Source organism: Taeniopygia guttata, chromosome Z, assembly GCF_048771995.1.
Source record: "Taeniopygia guttata chromosome Z, bTaeGut7.mat, whole genome shotgun sequence".
Classification (NCBI taxonomy): domain Eukaryota; kingdom Metazoa; phylum Chordata; class Aves; order Passeriformes; family Estrildidae; genus Taeniopygia; species Taeniopygia guttata.
In genome coordinates, this window is record NC_133063.1 from 32,113,503 (window position 1) to 32,130,455 (window position 16,953).

At 40.4% G+C, this 16,953-nt stretch overlaps 1 protein-coding gene across 1 annotated transcript; it reads left to right on the forward strand.

The window, feature by feature from the left end:
* The first annotated feature begins 3,999 nt into the window (after positions 1 to 3,999).
* On the forward strand, positions 4,000 to 15,089 carry RGMB (repulsive guidance molecule BMP co-receptor b). Its single transcript, XM_012577473.5, has 3 exons — positions 4,000 to 4,372; positions 6,714 to 7,225; positions 11,667 to 15,089. Exons 1-3 carry the CDS (start codon positions 4,138 to 4,140, stop codon positions 12,351 to 12,353), a joined length of 1,434 nt encoding a protein of 477 aa, XP_012432927.2. The 5' UTR covers positions 4,000 to 4,137; the 3' UTR covers positions 12,354 to 15,089.
* The last annotated feature ends 1,864 nt before the right edge of the window (positions 15,090 to 16,953 follow it).

The following is a 16,953-nucleotide window of genomic DNA, read 5'->3' on the forward strand; positions in this document are numbered from 1 at the left end:
TGTGCATATTTAGATAGTTCATTTGATGTTTGTCTTTTTGTATATATACATACGTAGGCATTACTTTGTAACCTGCAATATATTTAATTGTGTGATCTGAAAGTGATATTTATATCTTTATATATGGTCACTGCAGTTGTACCAATCTGTAGTAAGCTTTTAAATGAAACTGGTAATTGCGTATATGCAGGATGGTTGCAAGCATCGTATAATCAATGACTTTTTTTTAACTGAAAGAGGTATTGAATTGTGGCTTTTGACTCAATTAGCAGATGTCCACCTTAGGAACCAGGAAGATTTTAGCAATGGGTCATGATAGGGGCTGGGGGAAAATAGGCAGGCATGCCCCACACCACAGATCCCCCAGTTCCAAAAAAGGAGGGAAAGAAACTGCAGGGTTTGGATAGGCAGTGGAGCCACAGATTCAGGGAAAACTCACTGCACGGGCCTGCTAAGGAAAGCTACAATTCCAAGTGTAACTTTGAGAAAGGCAAAGAAACCCCAATCCAAGAGGACATCTTACTTCTTTCCGGATACCACTACTTTCCCACATAACAAGCAGATGAACATAAATCAATCCCACATACAGTGTATCAACTCTTAAGGTATATTTACACCTGTTATTACTTTGGAGTCCAAGAGATCTTTTGTGAAGTCCACAATGTATTTCTAGATTGGTGTACTCTCTGAGAAATTATTTTTTAAATATGGCCATTAGCACTTTTCTGACAGTTTCAGACATGGAAGATAGAGATTTGCCTATGCTTCTAAAACCCCTCACAAGTTATCTATCCTCCAAATCCTAGGGAATTTTTACTGTGTTATGAATAAATTTAATGTCTAACCCTTTTGTCTGTTTACCTCCTCACAGTTCAGAAGTTTGCTTGTTCATGTATTTGTTAGTTCCACCCTTATATATTGGCCCCTATACCTAATTTACACCCCCAGTTAACTCCCCGAGCCTCTGTACCCCTTCCTGCCGTTGGTACCTTTGTAAAAATCCTTTGTAGAAGGAATCCTACCTGTTTGTTCTGCTGTTTCTAGTAGTTTGAAGCCCCTTCTGTCCCTTACACTGCGTCGGGTAGTTCAGAAGCTGCTCCCAGGAAGTTGCTCCCAGGGAAGACTTCCTGTTTCCCAGAGGGCCTAGTGTCTACTGTATATTAATTACTGGACTCCAACATAAACCAGAATGGACCCAGACAACAAGCCAAGAGCAGAGACTGCAAAATGATCTACACCTACGTGCAGGGGAAGTTTCAAGGAGCCAGAGAGGGCCCTCAGCATTTCTGGAGCCGACCGTTGTAACCAAAGGAGCCAGAACGAGGTAAACCCCCCCAGACCAAAGAGCTACAGCAGAGTCTTTTGACGTATCCTACGAGGGCGAAGACTCCTATCCTGCCTTGACTGACAGGCTCATCTACCCCTCCTCTGGGACGTTGACTCACCTGGGAGCAGCGGTGGCGTTGCGAACCCCGAGCCCCCACCCCCATAGGCTATCCTTTTAATAAAGGCCTTATCAAGAAAGGAGCACAAGGTCTCCTGGCTCATTTTATTTACATCAACTGTATTAGCTGAGTGCCTGAATGCTTTAAAAATCTTTAGGAATATTAAAGATCGTGAGAAATATTTCTTGCCATAAGCAATAGCACTCAGCTTAGTTCTGATGTACATAAACCAGCATGATACAGGATAACATAATCTGGTTCCATGAATCAATGGCTCTGCTTGTAGAATGAATCAGCATCAGTTAAGGGAACATAATTACATATAGCACCCCGTCAATGATCTCATTTTCTTTGTACTTTTTGCTCCAGTAAAAAAAGTCCATAGCAGTATGACAATATTAGAGCCTAAGAGAGAAGAAATATGCCGTATGACCTCTAATGAAGTATTTTCTTAGGTAAGCTATTTATAGAGCTAAGTGGTTAGAACAGGATCATGAACATCTAAGGTTGTAGAACTTTGCATACTATGTAGTTCAGTGTGAGAAGATTCTGTCTCTGCTCAGATCTGGCCACAGTTCAGCCAGAAAACAAACAAAGCCTGTGGCCAGGGATATTGCTGTGGCATCTTGTGGATCTTGTGAGGTTAAACCCCTTTGAGATAGAAGATGGACAGGAAGTCAGCTGCACTAATATAGCTACTTGACTTCTGTAACAGAGGGAGAACAGACAGGGTGAGCCTCTATGAGCCTCCAAAAGAAGCATGTACATGTACCCTCACTGTGACAACATCCAAAGTCAAAGACAGCTTCAAGGAATGCAAGTAGGTGTTACTACATCATAATAATTAAATTAGAGCAATATAAAATTAAGACTGTTGTCACTTAGTAAAGGTGAACAGCAGAAATATTTCTCTAAGAGCATTGAAGAAAAAGGAAACCATAGGTGATAATTCTCAGAGCCCCACTTATATTAATGAATACTATGTGATCTACAGCAGAAGCCAAAGGTCTTCTTTCTAGGTTGTGGCAATTTACATTAGTTTTAATGGCTGCTGAAGCTCAAATTTTTGCTTGGGTTTGGGGGTTTTGGTTGGTTGGGTTTTTTTTTTCAGACATGGTTGATAAAATAAACAGTTTCTTTTTTTGATTTTTATTTTCCAGAAACTTTCTAGTACAGATAAATCCAAGGGAATCAGTTTGACTGTTTTGTATCTGTAGTTTTCTTATTTGTGTACAGTATATTGTATATTGTCCACGGTCTTCCTGAAGAACTGTATCACAGAATCAGTAGCACTGGTTCCTTGGTGCAACTTAACACCATTTTTAGTTGTCCTTTCATTTGAGACATGGCAGGAGACCCATCCCCACCCGGCTACACCCTCCTCTCAGGGAGTTGTAAAGAGCAAGAAAGTCGCTACTCACTGTCCTTTCCTCCAGACTGAACACTCCTAGCTCCCGCAGCCACTTCTCAGAGTACTTGTGCTTCAGACCCTTCTGCTCTGCACTCCCTCCAGCACCTCAATGTCTTTCTGGATGTGAGCAGTCCAAAACTAAAGAAAGGATTTGAAGTGTGACATCACCAGTTCTGAGTACAGGGGGATGGTCCTGCTGGCCATACCATTGCTGACTCAAGCCAGGATGCCACTGGCTTTCTTGGCCTCCTGGGTTCATGCTGGCTCATGCTCAGCTCTGCCAGACAGAATGCCCAGGCCCTTTTCCCCATGCAGCCTTCCAGCCACTGTCCCAGCCAGTAGCACTCCAGGCATTGTGATCCCATGGCAGGACCCAGCACCTGGCCTCACTGAACCTTGACCAATTGGCCTCACCCAGTCTAGTCTTAACAGTATGAAACATGTTTGCTAGAACGGAGAAATAGATTGAAAAAACCAGCAGCCTGAAAGCAGTATTTTTACTTACATCTGAGATGTGCTATAGTTTCTCCTGTTAATTTCTTAATGACATATTCAAAGGGAAATTTGCCTTTGGATGCTCAAAAAATATCCTGACATGATGGCATTTATCTTCCCTGCAGATTCTTTCCCTAATTCTCACCCTGGTGATGTCCCCTGCTCTATTTCGGTGTTCTGTAACCCACCCTGTCCCTGCGTTGCCATCTGGTCTGTCCCACTGGTAACTTCGATGTCCCGTGCCCTGTTCTCAGCAGTGCCGGTGGGCCAGCCGGTGTTGCCATTTGCCCTGTCCGGCCGTGTCCCCTTGTCCGCACCGGAGATCTTCCACGTCCCATTCCTGAGGTGTCCCTGCCCTATCCTGGCCGTGCCCCCTTCTTACCCTAGAGGTAATCCTAACCTATCCCGGTGGAGCCGCCTCTCCTCTCCTAGCGGTGTTCCTCACCCTATTCCTTTCTTATCACGGCGGTGTTCCCTGCCCTGTCCCGGCAATACTCCCCGGCGGCCGCTCGCGACCCCTCCCGCCTCAGGGGCGCGACTCGAGGTGCGGGCGTTCGGCCGTTAGTGACGCAGCAGCTGCGGCGGCGGGGTCCGCGGCGGGCGGGTCGTGGCCGGCAAGGGGCGTCAGGCGCCCGGGCCAGCCATGACCGACAGCTCAGGTAACCAATAGGAGACGGCGCAGAAGGAGGGGGCGCGCCGGTCGCAGCGCGAGTGCGGGCGCCGCCACCGCTGGCCCATCGGGGATCCGTTCCTTTGTGCGCATCGCGTCACGCACCGCTGCCGTGGATGCGGCCGCACCGCTGGAGCAATAGTAGGCGGATGGGGAAGCACTGTGGAAAACGTCGCCCACCCGCCTGCGCCGCCGCCGCCTCATGCCGTGGTACCGTCTTGCCACCGGCCCGGGGACCTGCATGGCCGGGCATGGGGAGCGCTGTAAACTGCCCCGCCCCCAGGGCTAAGCCGCCGCTCGCCGCTTTGCGGCGGCTGCTCGCCGCACTGGGGCTGCTGCTGCTGGGCGCAGGTACAGGGAGCGTGGGACTGGGAAGGACGGGTGCGCAGCTGTGTGCGCGCGCAGGCGCGGGTCCTTTTCCTTCTCCTTTCATGAGGAGGGATTCGCGAGCTGGGCCTGTGTAGTGCAGAGGAGAGAAGGCTGAGAGGGGATCTCGTTAATGCTTATAATAGCTCCATCTGAGAGGATGGTGCCAGATTCCTTCATTGGTGCCGAGCGACAGGAAAGAGGCTATAAACTGAAACACAAAAGGTTCACCTCAACATGAGGAAGAACTTTGCTTTAAGGGTAGCAGAGCACTACAACAGGCTGCCAGCGAGGTCATGGAGTTTCCTTCTCTCGAGGCATTCAAGCCCTACTTGAACACGTGCCTTTGTAACCTGGTCCAAGTGATCCTGCCTTGGCAGAGGGGTTGGACTAGATGATGCCCAGAGGCCCCTTTCAGCGCTAAAAATTCTCTAATCCTGTAATTTATTGGACTGTTTGATGACTGGACAGACTTGCTCAACTAGCCTGATTTATTTATGATTAAAATAATACTACAAATATAACTGAACGGAATCAAAAGTTTTGATGCTTTGAAAGTCTGGCTCTAAATCCAGTATTCCCTCTGTCATTTTGCTTGGCATGGGTCTTTTTTGTATATCTGAAAACACAGAAATTGATTGTTGTTGGGGTTTTTTTTCTGTATTCTGCAGAGGTATGTATAGCTTGCACAAAGAAATTTTCAGCTTACCTGCACAAGTCATGGTCATGCTTAGCTGTAGGTGGAGAGTTCCTAATTCTACTTCATGTTGTAATGGGATTTTGACAGATTTGTGTTAGCTACACATCACTGGCAAAACGTATTACCCCTGTAAATTTATAGTTTGGATATTCAGAGTAAATCATGTGAATACTGACTCAGGAAGATGAGCTAAGGGGCAGGCAAAGAAATTGCTGATATCCTCCCATCACTGGGTGCATTGCAGAAAACAGCTATTTAAAAATGAATTATTCATTTGTTATTCAACCTGTTTTCCACTTCTGACAGCTCAGAAGTTTTTAATATATTTTGTTTTCCTTTTTTTTTTTTTAACTCTTCCATGTGTCTTTGTGGCGTTCAAAACCTGTTTTATGACAGTGAGAAATTTTAGACAAATGTTTCTACAGATGAATTTTAGTAGATAGTTTTGCAGGCTTGGACAGTTATTGTATGAAGTTGTGCACCTGATCTTTATGAAGGTCCATTTTCTCTTTGGATGGCAGGAAATGTGAGCTCTCCTAGACTGGGATCCTCCTGGTTTTAACCTGTGTGAAAAGTGTAGGTCTGTTGTCCTTAGTATGTTTTTTTCATTTAAGTTTTGCTCTTGGTAAGTTCTTTGGTAAAAGTTACCTTTAGAAAGCTGATGTTAACTGCCATGAGAATCTGGAATTATTTCAGATCATACCTGTGAGAACTGTGGAGGAGACTGTAGAACTTTGGTTTGCTTGCAAGGATTTAACTGTTTTTTTTTTTTTTTTTAAATGGAAATCAGGTTATCAGATAAGATGTGACTGATGTGCTCATGTAAATTCAACTGTGTAGCAGTTGTATACATCTGGTAATTACTTCAGACTTTTGTGGGGAGAGGGTTTTACTCCCCCCATCTTATGAATTTTGCTCTTTGAGGTACAGCTACTGCAATGTACAGGTGCGTTAGCTGAAAACTTGCACTTCAGAAATCTGGGTTTTTTCATGCTTTAGTTCCAAAAAAAAAAGCAGTGAAGCTCTAGTTATGGCATTGCCAGGGAAATAAAGCAAACTGCTTGTTCACTTACCTGCTCATTCTCCCCTACTCTTGTTTCTAGAAGAGAACTTGGACTCTGCTTTATTCAGTCTAGTTTTTGTCTAAACATTTTTAGACTTATGACATGTCTAACATCTAAACAATGTCTAAATAACATTACTTTGTTGCCTTTACCACATTCTTCTGAGGGGCAGAATTCTATATAAAAATTCAGTAACTTGTGTAAAGCACTTAAAAACTAAATGGATGCTTCCTTATTGACTAAGTTATTAATTTAAAAACAGAATACCATGACCTAGAAAGAAAAGTGTGGCTTGTACTTGACAGGACCTAGTGCTCTTAATTTTCGTCTAGACTATATGAAGTAATGGATTAAGACATCGTGAGTCTCATCAGCCTCTGAGATACTCTCTATTGCTTTCTATCTTTCAACCTCTTCTTTTTTAAACTGCAATGTTTCCCTAATGGGTGAACACTTTAAGTTACTTTCAAGTTGTTTTCTTATGGTTCTTGTGGGAATGGAGAGGGGTGTTGCCACTTAAGAGGTTTGCTTTATGTCTTTCTGCTGTCTGTTTCGTGCTTAGGTGACTGTGAGCTGCACACATCTTGTGGAATCCAGAAGTGCACCACTGATTTTGTATCCTTTACTTCACATCTAAACTCAGCTCTTGAGGACTTTGATTTGGAGTTCTGCAAGGCCCTGCGGGCATACTCTGTGTGTACCTATCGCAATTCCAAAGTATGCCGTGGAAACTTAGTCTACCATTCTGCAGTGCTTGGGATCGGTGATCTCATGACCCAGAGAAACTGTACCAAAAATGGACCCACATCCTCCACCAACTCTGAAATAACCCATGATCCTTGCAATTACAGTGGCCACACAGAAGTGAGAGACCATAAAGGGGGAGAGAAGACATCTCCTCCTACTTACCTGTTTTGTGGCTTGTTTGGGGATCCTCATCTGAGGACTTTTAAGGATCACTTCCAGACATGCAAAGTGGAAGGTGCTTGGCCCCTTATAGACAATAAATACTTATCAGTGCAAGTGACCAATGTGCCTGTGGTCCCAGGATCCAGCGCTACTGCTACAAACAAGGTAGAGATTATTTTTGTGTACTGTGCATGCATGAAGAAGTGAAGGGCAAACAGTTAAGTAAGTCATTTAGCCCTTAACAATGAAGAAGTGTATTAGCTTGAGAATCTTCTGTGCAGTAGTATAAAAAAATAAAACTCTTAGCATCTTTGTTAATGAGCATCAAACAAAACAGGTTATTTTCTTCCCTCTTCTCTTGCTTAAGACAAGAAAACCTGTGCGTATCACCACACAAGCGTGTAATGATACTGATGTAACACTTTAAAACAGTTATTGATTATTGTACATCTGTGACTGCCTCTGCACTAATTAGAAATTTGAAAAATCATACAATGCTTTGGGTTGGAAAAGAATTTAAAGATGTAAAGAATGTATGTGTCTGTTTTTTATTAATTTTCTAAACTTCACAGCTATAACAGTAGGAAACAAATAATACTGAGAGTGGTACAAAAAACTGGTTACCAAAACACTGATGATTCAGAGCCAAAACAAGAGGGCAAACTGCAGAGAACTGAGAGAAGGTAGCGAGCTGAATGCTTGTGACAAGGACTTTAGTACCTGAGCTGTACTAAACAAACAGTGGCCTTAAAATTATGCCATGAATATTAAACCCTTGTTGTGACAGGGGAGACTTAAGATTGCAATCCTCTCAGATACTTTGAGGAGTCTAGAGTAGGAGGAATACATCCACTAGTAATTAATAACTGATGCCATTTCTTTAACTTAATAAAAGTCCGTGTCTCTTCCTGCTGGATGCAGGTAGCAAGTGTGTCCATCAATTACTGAATCATGGATTTGAAGCTGATATTGTCACATATCTCTTTTGGAGTGAAAGGGCTTTTTTAAAAATTGTGGTAGTGTAGCTCTTGAATTGTCAAGCTACATCAGGCTGTATGTGCACAGCTTCAAGACATTTACTAAGTAGTCACAAGTTTCTTTGTTACAAGGCAATATATAACTTTCTAAACCAACAGACAGTTGCCACAGGATTTATTTTACTTTTCTAACCTTTACTTACTTCTACTGCACTGTGGATATTTTTATCCAATGGGCTTCTAACTTACAGACACAGATATGCATCTATTATAACTCTAAACTCTTGGCTTATTCCATACAACTACACCCCTACATTATAAACCCTTGAGCATCTTACCAGTATAGTTTTTCATTTACTTAAGGCATATTCTCACCTACAACTATAGAAATAAAAATTTATAATTTTTCTGCTTAGTATCTGTGTATTGTATTTTTACATGAATCTAAGCTTTTTCTAAGGCTGCAGATCAAACCCTTCTGTGTCTAATTCCCACAAGAAGATAAGTACAAGAACTCAACAGTTGAAAGTGTTGCTTTTGTTTAAGGCACACAAGCCTTAAACCTTCTACAAATACATTAGGGCCTTCTCTAGAAATGGTAGTTTTACAGCTCAGTAACATCATCTTTGAAAGGTTTTATATGTGCAGTGGAATTTAAGAAAGCTTTGTGATCAGTGTACTCATCAGTACTGACGTCAGTAGGAGTGGGAGGATGAAGTCCAAAATTAAATGTGTAAATTTTATGTGTGGGGTTTCTTTGGTTTAGTAATCTTACTATAGCTGATGTTTGTTTATTGTATCCTCAGATAAGCCTCTGGAAACCTTTATTTTTGTCTTTCAGCAAGCCTCACTGCAGAAGAGCTCTGTATCCAAAGAACAAGGCTGATACACTGATAATTTCAAAGATCTTTCTTTATGTGAAGATTCTGGCATTTGGATTTTTCTATCCTAACTTTAGAAAAGGCAGCTAATCACTAGTCTGTAAACAGTACTGCATAAGCAGCTTTGTGAAGGTGTTCTTGGGACCCAGAGTGTGAAAAGTACCGTAGGTACATAAACATATATAACACATGTTGAGTTTGTTAGAAATAACCATTTTCACTTTTTAATGCTCTCTGATAGCTTGAGAATTTAAAGAGAGAAAGCTCTGCAATGACATTTTGCTTCATCTCCATTTGCAGTAGGTTCTGAAGTATCTGTCAGTACCAGGGCATGATACTGAGATAGGACTGTATGATGAGACAAAGCGCATGCAGCACTCTGGTTTTACTGGTCTGACCTATGGTTTAGGTGGATGCTGCCCAACAGACAACAGAATATTCAAAATCAGTGTATTGAGCTGCAGTGTTTAAATACAAGTATGTCCTTGGAAAATCTTAATGGTCTCTGTTGAGTCTCTCTTTAGAGTGTCCTTGCAACATACATGGAGGCCTTTATTAATCTAGTAGAGCTCTCTACATGTCTACAGCATCCATTGTTATTGTTAATCTTAAATTAGGGTGAAGGCTTCTTGTTCTTTCTCTGTGTTCTGAAATTGTGTGCATTTCATTCTTGTAAATGAGGGAGTTCTGGAGAGAGCAATTTGGTAGCTGCTTCCTGATCAATTTTGCCAGGTGCCTTGCTTAAATATTTTATGAAGCAGGTAGTTCAGTGTCTCATTAGAACAATGAGACTTCTTTTTGGCTCCAGTCTTGTTCAAGTGCTAAGGAAACTTAGAGTTTTACTTCTGTAGGTGTGTAAATTATTCTTTCTTCACAGAACAATGCAAATGTGCTCAAGAAAATAGCAATGCCTCTTTGTCTGAGCAGGCTGAGATAGAAGTCTGTTTCATCCAAACTGTGTTACACAAAATAAAAGACCTTTTACTGTATTATGGCCTGGATTATATGCAGAAATACTAATAATTTGAGAGACCTCAAATTTCTGTTCTGTAGGTTGCTGAGTGTACTTTACTAAGGGCAAAACTGTGAGGTCATCTTTACAGCAAAAGAGGCACTTGTGTGTTTTCTGGATTTTGGGCATAAGCATTCCAGGTCAGCTGTCATTCACAGATATCACTTTACTAAATTACTTGACTAAGATGGTCTTAAGGTATATCGCTGATACATCTCATGCTGTATAACTGGTTAATGCAAGGAAAAACCATTGGAAAAATCCCATCAGCACTAGTGTGAGAACATACAAAGTCAAAATAGTAAGTAGTGTCTGTGTTGTGAGACAAACACTGACAAAACATTCACCACCTGGGATGAGCCAGTTACTGAAAAGTAATGTAATATTTTTTAAGATATGTGTGCATACTCCAAAGAAGAAATTGTTGCAATGGGTGGAGAGAGGTGGGAAGACTTGTGTCTTATACAAGTGGTAATAGATAGGTGAGGCTAATGAGGGCAGAGGTTTTATTCAAATTGTTTGTAAATGGTTATTGATCTAATCTCTCGCTCTTACTTGAAAGGAGAGAAGCAGAAATAAAAGTTGTGCAGAACTGTGTTGGTCTTACTTGAAATGAGAGAGGTAGAAATAAAAGTTATGCAGAAGTCTGTTGGTTAACTGAAACTAAAATGTGAGGTTGCTGTGGAACAGATTTTAAGTTTAACCTTAGTTTAAAAATCCCTTCTGATATGTTTTGAAGTTTTTGAGTGAGTCTCATAGCAGACTTCCTAAATTGTAGACTGTAACTAATTTGATGTAATCAATCGATGATGAAAATAATTATTAAAATATTTATTCTTGGTGCAAAATGTCTTTTACCTTTTCAATAAGTTATTTCCTTCTAGTCATTCTTTCTCTACAGGAAGTAGCCCATCTGTTTGTAATACTTAGATGTGATTTCTCATTCTAATTTTTGTTTTAGGAAAGCTGCTAGACACTCCAAATTTTGTCTGCCATATAGCTTAATTATTCCCTTCAAGTAAGACTGGAGGACCTGCTTTTTCTTCTGTTGTGACCTATTCCAATAAGTAGAAAGGTTTAAAAGGCTAGTTCTTATCTTTAAAAAAATAATTGCTTCATGCTAATGATTTTGATGTTGAAAGTCACTCACTCTTCAGAGGCACATCTTTGGGTATCTTTCAGTTCTGCATTTTCTCTGTAGCACAGTGGACTCAAGGGGTCAAATCTCCCAGTTCCTAGGATTAATGTATCCAGGATCTCTAAGCTGTTATTTCACTAGTTGTTCTTCTTGGTCCTGATTATACCTTTTCCTGATTTTGCACAGTCCCATTCTGGTTTTGCCATAGTTGCCAGCATTGTGGGAATTACTTGGTCCTTACACTTCTCTGCCATTGCAGGAGGCATTCCAAAGCATTAAGAAACTGTGAGGCAGGAGGTAGTTTTTATGCTTAATTAAATATAAAGTGTTTTCCTTTCCTGACCTCAAGGCTGTTGCCACATGCTAATAGTCTTGCTTCCAGACCAACAACAACAACAACAAAAAGTAACATTTGCCATCTGATAAAATACTGCTTTAAGCATGTGTACAGGCTGTTTTCCTTAGGCATGAGTTACAGACAACTGTCAGGTTTTAAGGTAGTGGGCAGTTCTAGACATATCAGTTACAAAATGGAAAAGGAATTGAGATGATGATTTCTTTCCACTAACTTTGCTTATCTTTTTTCCCTTACCCACAGGTAACTATTATCTTCAAATCATACCAAGACTGTACAGATCAGAAAGTATATCAGGCAATGACTGATTACTTGCCTGCAGCTTTTGTTGATGGTACAAGTGGAGGAGATGAGCACACCAGGAGCTTGCACATTGTGGAGAAAGTTGGTGGCAAATATATTGAGATGCATGCAAGGTACATCGGGACCACGGTGTATATCCACCAGCTTGGGCACTACCTGACCCTGGCCATTCGCATGCCGCAGGAGCTGGTGATGGCCTATGAGGAAAGCCAGGATCTGCAGCTCTGTGTGAACGGCTGCCCTTCCAGTGAACGTATTGATCAGAGTGGCCACTTGCCATTGCCTGTGATGGGAAAGCTGCTTCCTTGGGGTGCTGCGTCTCATGCCCACTCAGGGTACACACTAGAAACGGCCACCACCAAATGCCATGAAAAGATGCTTGTGAAGGACATCTATTTTTACTCATGCGTATTTGATCTGCTTACCACTGGCGATGTCAGCTTCACAGCTGCTGCTTACAGTGCCTTGCAGGATGTGGAGGCACTGCACCCCAGGAAAGAGCACTGGCATATCTTTCCCAGAAGTGGAAATGATGGTGTGGGCAGGGATAGCAAATTGTTTGTCAGTATTGGACTTCTGTGCTTGATCGTTGTTGCATATTTGTACGATTTTTTTTTTAAACTCTAACAAAAAAATTTGAAATATATATTGTCATAATATATTTAGTAAAGAGGAATATATATGTATATACCATGTATATGAAGGGATGTTTTGTCTTGGGGCACCAGTCAGACTGTTTTCATCTATGTTTGATTCAGTATTCTATGCATCTATTTGCTTTACAGTTGTTGAAAAGTTTTAGCGTTCCTGCATTGAGACCTGATAAAAAGCACTTTATTTTTTACACATTAAATATATGTGTGTATCTGAGTAACTATGTGTTACACATTAAATACTCAGTACTCTTTCTTCTCTAAATACTTCATTTAACACATTTTTTTAAACTGAATTAACTTGCGGGTTTTCTCAAGAGACCTTTAGGTAACGCCAAACATGTATATTTTGAAGTTGGTCTGTGGAGTGAGCTTAAACTTAGAGGGAACACCTTTTTTCTTTTTTTTTTTTTTCCCTTCACAGGCCTTCCAGTTGTCTGTTATAGAAGGCTACAGATGTATGTTTTTTCATGCTTGGAAACCCACAATGTATCAGTCTTTGCAAAATGTTGTAGGTCTGGTTCATCAGTATACCAGTAAGTATTTGTGTGTGTATAAAAGAGTGGCTGTGCAGTGTGTAATATTTTAAATTATTATAATAGAAGAATGGTTTTACCCCCTCCCCCTCCTCCCCGCTGAGGAATGTCAGTAAAGTGATATAAGTGACCCCTAGTGGGGTGCACAGAAACTGGAGATACAGACCACATACTGGGCAGGTAATCTATAAATAAATTCTCAGTTTGTCTCCTAGCCAAATAGGATGGATAGGATATTGGATAGCTATGTGCTGAATACAGTTGTTATAATTCTTGCAGATGCTTGTTTCCCTCTGCTATATAAGATGTGTAAATTTATTACCAGCAGCTTCAAACCAGGCCAGTTTATTGAAAGAGATGAGGAAACTAAGATGAAGAATTATTTCCTCAGGATCCCAGTTGTACTTTGTAATGTTCGCAGAGATACTTACAAGAATTTTAACACAGGGATCTGTGTTACTGTTGCATCCCTCCTGAAAGCATTTTAAAAATCCTCTTTTCAAGTGATTGGAGAATTTTCAGACCAGAAGAACCCTGGGACAGAAAATTAGTTTCTTTAAAGAAGAGGTGGGGAAATTAGAATAAATGATACAGAAAAGTCCACAAGATTACAGAACTTAGTGTAACAAGATGATCTGCTAAATATATATGGAGTATTTCAGCTGCAAGGCTAATCACACAGTGTGAAGGTACATTGAAAGTGCCAAAACTGAAAAGAAGTTATGTCAGATATATACGAAGAAATACACACCTAATAAACCTAATCACGACTGAATGTTGTGAACGTTGCTTCACTAAGCTTGTATTACAGCTGGAAGTTGAGGTATGTGAGAAATAATCTTATCAGAGAAATGAATTGTGGAAATTGCTGTAGAAGGCAAAAGGAGCTTTAAATATGTGTATGTTTACTGTACACAGAAGGTAGGTGTCATACTCACAGGGGAGTGCCTAACACCACAAGCTTTGTAGAAGGCTCTGTAATGTGATCATCAGTATTTTAATGCAACAGCCAGTCAGCCATTACCGATGCAATCTGTTTGCTGGCCTTTGTCTCAAGCTGCTGTTGAATATCAGTGGCTTACTCAAAAGGGTTTTTTAAGTATTTTCTAGAACACTCCTAACCATATGCTAACAGAGCCTCTAACAACAGGCGATGATAGTTCTCTAGTTGTGGAGTCTGACAACTTCCTTAGTAAGCATCTTGAAGGATTGGCAGATCCTAATCCTTTATTTTGTGTGTACAGAAGGCTCTTAAACAAGAGTATTAGAATTAGTAGTCTCAATTGCCTGTTAAACCAAAAATTCTTTTTTTCTTCCTGGAAAACCTATCTGGAAGTAAAATGCACATAGAGCATCTGTTAAGTGGAACACAACTGCAGAGTACAACCTCTTGTTCTTATGGTCAAGTTGCAGACCTTCAGTATTGCATTTCCTTTCAGATTATTGCTATACTGCCAGAAAATAGATTACCAATTATTTACATTCTCCTACTTTAGCATTATGACTACCATGCATTTGTTTTATGACTTTTGAGGCTGTGCCAGTGTCTGATTACTTATATACACTTTAAAGGAAGCAAGCAATTCTGCAAGCTTTGTACTGCCTGATGAGTTTCATTAGTTGACATGTTTTGAAAAAAAGCCTGGGAGCATCATGGCTTTCTTCTCTTCTGAGAAGAGATACACAGCACAGTTTAAAATCTTGCATTCATTTTCTTCATGTAAATATAGCTATGGTCTTTTACACTGAAATTTTCATGCTTTGGTTATTTAATGCTTATCTATATCTTGACTGATACAAATTCTTTCGCATCTTTCCCTGTTACAGCTATTGAAGACTGCTATCTATACAGTATCCAAACAGGACTTAGTAACAATTCCCTTTTTTAGCAGGTATTCTATGTTTTTTACAAGGTAGGCATTTTCTGTATTGTGCTGCTACTTCTCTTCAACTATATTCAAAGCAAACAGGGATTGTGGGGATCAGTGTTGTCCATTAGATGTTATAGTTCTCATTAATTACCCTATTATGAAGAGCAACATATAGCTACAGATCAAATACAAGTATGCAGGTGAATTTGTGATACTGATGTAAAACAATTGCATCTGATCTGATTCAGAATTCTATATGTTTGTAACTGAACTTTGTTGACATTAAAAGCTGCTATTACTAAATTAACTGTGAACAGTAAGATTGATTACAGTCTTTGTGGAGGGGTATATATAAGAACGCGTTAACTAGATATATCATATGGGGTGTGCCAATACCTTATTTATAGGAATTATTTTACACTTATTTTACATTATTATATTATTTTACAATTATTTTAAAGCTTAATATCCACTTCTGTCTACACTGTAACAATAGAAGAATATTTATTTATGTACACAAAATATGTACCCATCATTGATTTAGCATGTGCTGAGGGCTGGATCTACAGAAGGTTTGTATGTCTAGTAAGTTTTGTGAAGTATATAAATCCAAAACTGAAACACACAGTAAAGTCTTTTCAACTTGAACCCAGGTGTTTCCCTGGGATTTCTCATTCTTTTCTTAGTCCAGTGAGCCCCCTTAAAAAACCTGTATTTTGCAGCTGAGCAGAGAAAATGAAAGCAGTCTTCAGAGTTGCACCTGCACCCCAGTCAGAGTCACATGTTGGTCATTTGCCTGGTTTACTTGCAGGACCTTTTGGGCAGGTTTCATTTGCTCGCTCATGTTTGACAGGTGATGGTGGAGTTGTTTTTAGTGGTGATGAGCATTCTTGCTGGAGTTTGGGAGAGGCAAGTTGAAATTCCTCTTCTGCCTTGGTCTTTCACATCTTTTGAGTAATAACTGGGAGCTATTACTGAATAACATAATTTTGTGGTATTACAAGTCTGGTAATCCAGACTTAGGTCCAGAGGTCTTAAGTTTCTCATTCCTCATTCCTTTCTTCCCACATACACAGTTTCTATTTTAACTACAAAAGTTCTATTGTAACTACAAAATTACATTTACCATACTATTAAAATGTTAATACAGCACTTCTAATCAATATAACATAATACATATAGTATTCAATTTAATATTTGCAAAAAGCCAATCATAAAATATGTATTATTCACAGTCTATACAATACAGGTAGCAACTTATCAATGCTAGAATTAGGGAAACCCAAATCCAGTAGCTAATTTTAAGTGATGTGTGATATTACTTTCCAAATGCTTCAATTACTGCAGTAAATAAATAACTATCTCTGTTGCAAATAAAACACAGTGGAGGTCTAAGAGTACTGCAGTAATAAAAGCTCTCTAATTAGTTTCTCTCATGTGATCAGTGTCACATGATTTTTCTGCCATGATTTGTGTGCTTATTTTCAAAGACAGACTGGCCTGATGAAAAACCTGTGTCAAATAAATAATATGTAATGTTCAAGTGTGTTATTCAGGCTTCAGCCTTAGTGCTTGAACTCAATATAGAGCTGTCATGGTTTGACGCTGGCACAATGCCAGCGCCCCATGAAAATACAACTTACCAATCAAATGCTGTGAAATGTGATCAAGAACAGAGCAAAGCAGGCCAAACTTAATAACAAAGGAAAAACTTTATTACACTACTACTACTACTACTATAAAAGGAAAAGAAAGGAAAGAAAAAAAAACCACACAAAATTCGAAATGAAAACCTTCCAAAACATTTCTCCTCCCTCCACCCAACTCCACCAAACCCCAGCGAGACCCATTTGGATCCTTAATCAAGTTTTCACCCTTCAATATAATCAATACTGAGTCTATCGGGGAAGAGAGGAGTCCCCCTTGCACCATAGACCCCCAGGAAACACAGCTGCTACCTCTTGTGTTTCCAATGTCACACGTGGCACCGCCCAGACACACCGGCCAGTGTGACATTCTCCTCTCCATGTCACAGTGCTCTCACCACCGTGCATGGACAGAGACTGCTTATAGGTCTCCTTTAAGGATGCTTTGCCAAGGACCACCAGGAACAACAGTCCAGTATCACAATTCGGGACTAGAGTCCCCCCCATTTTCCCCTGGGGCC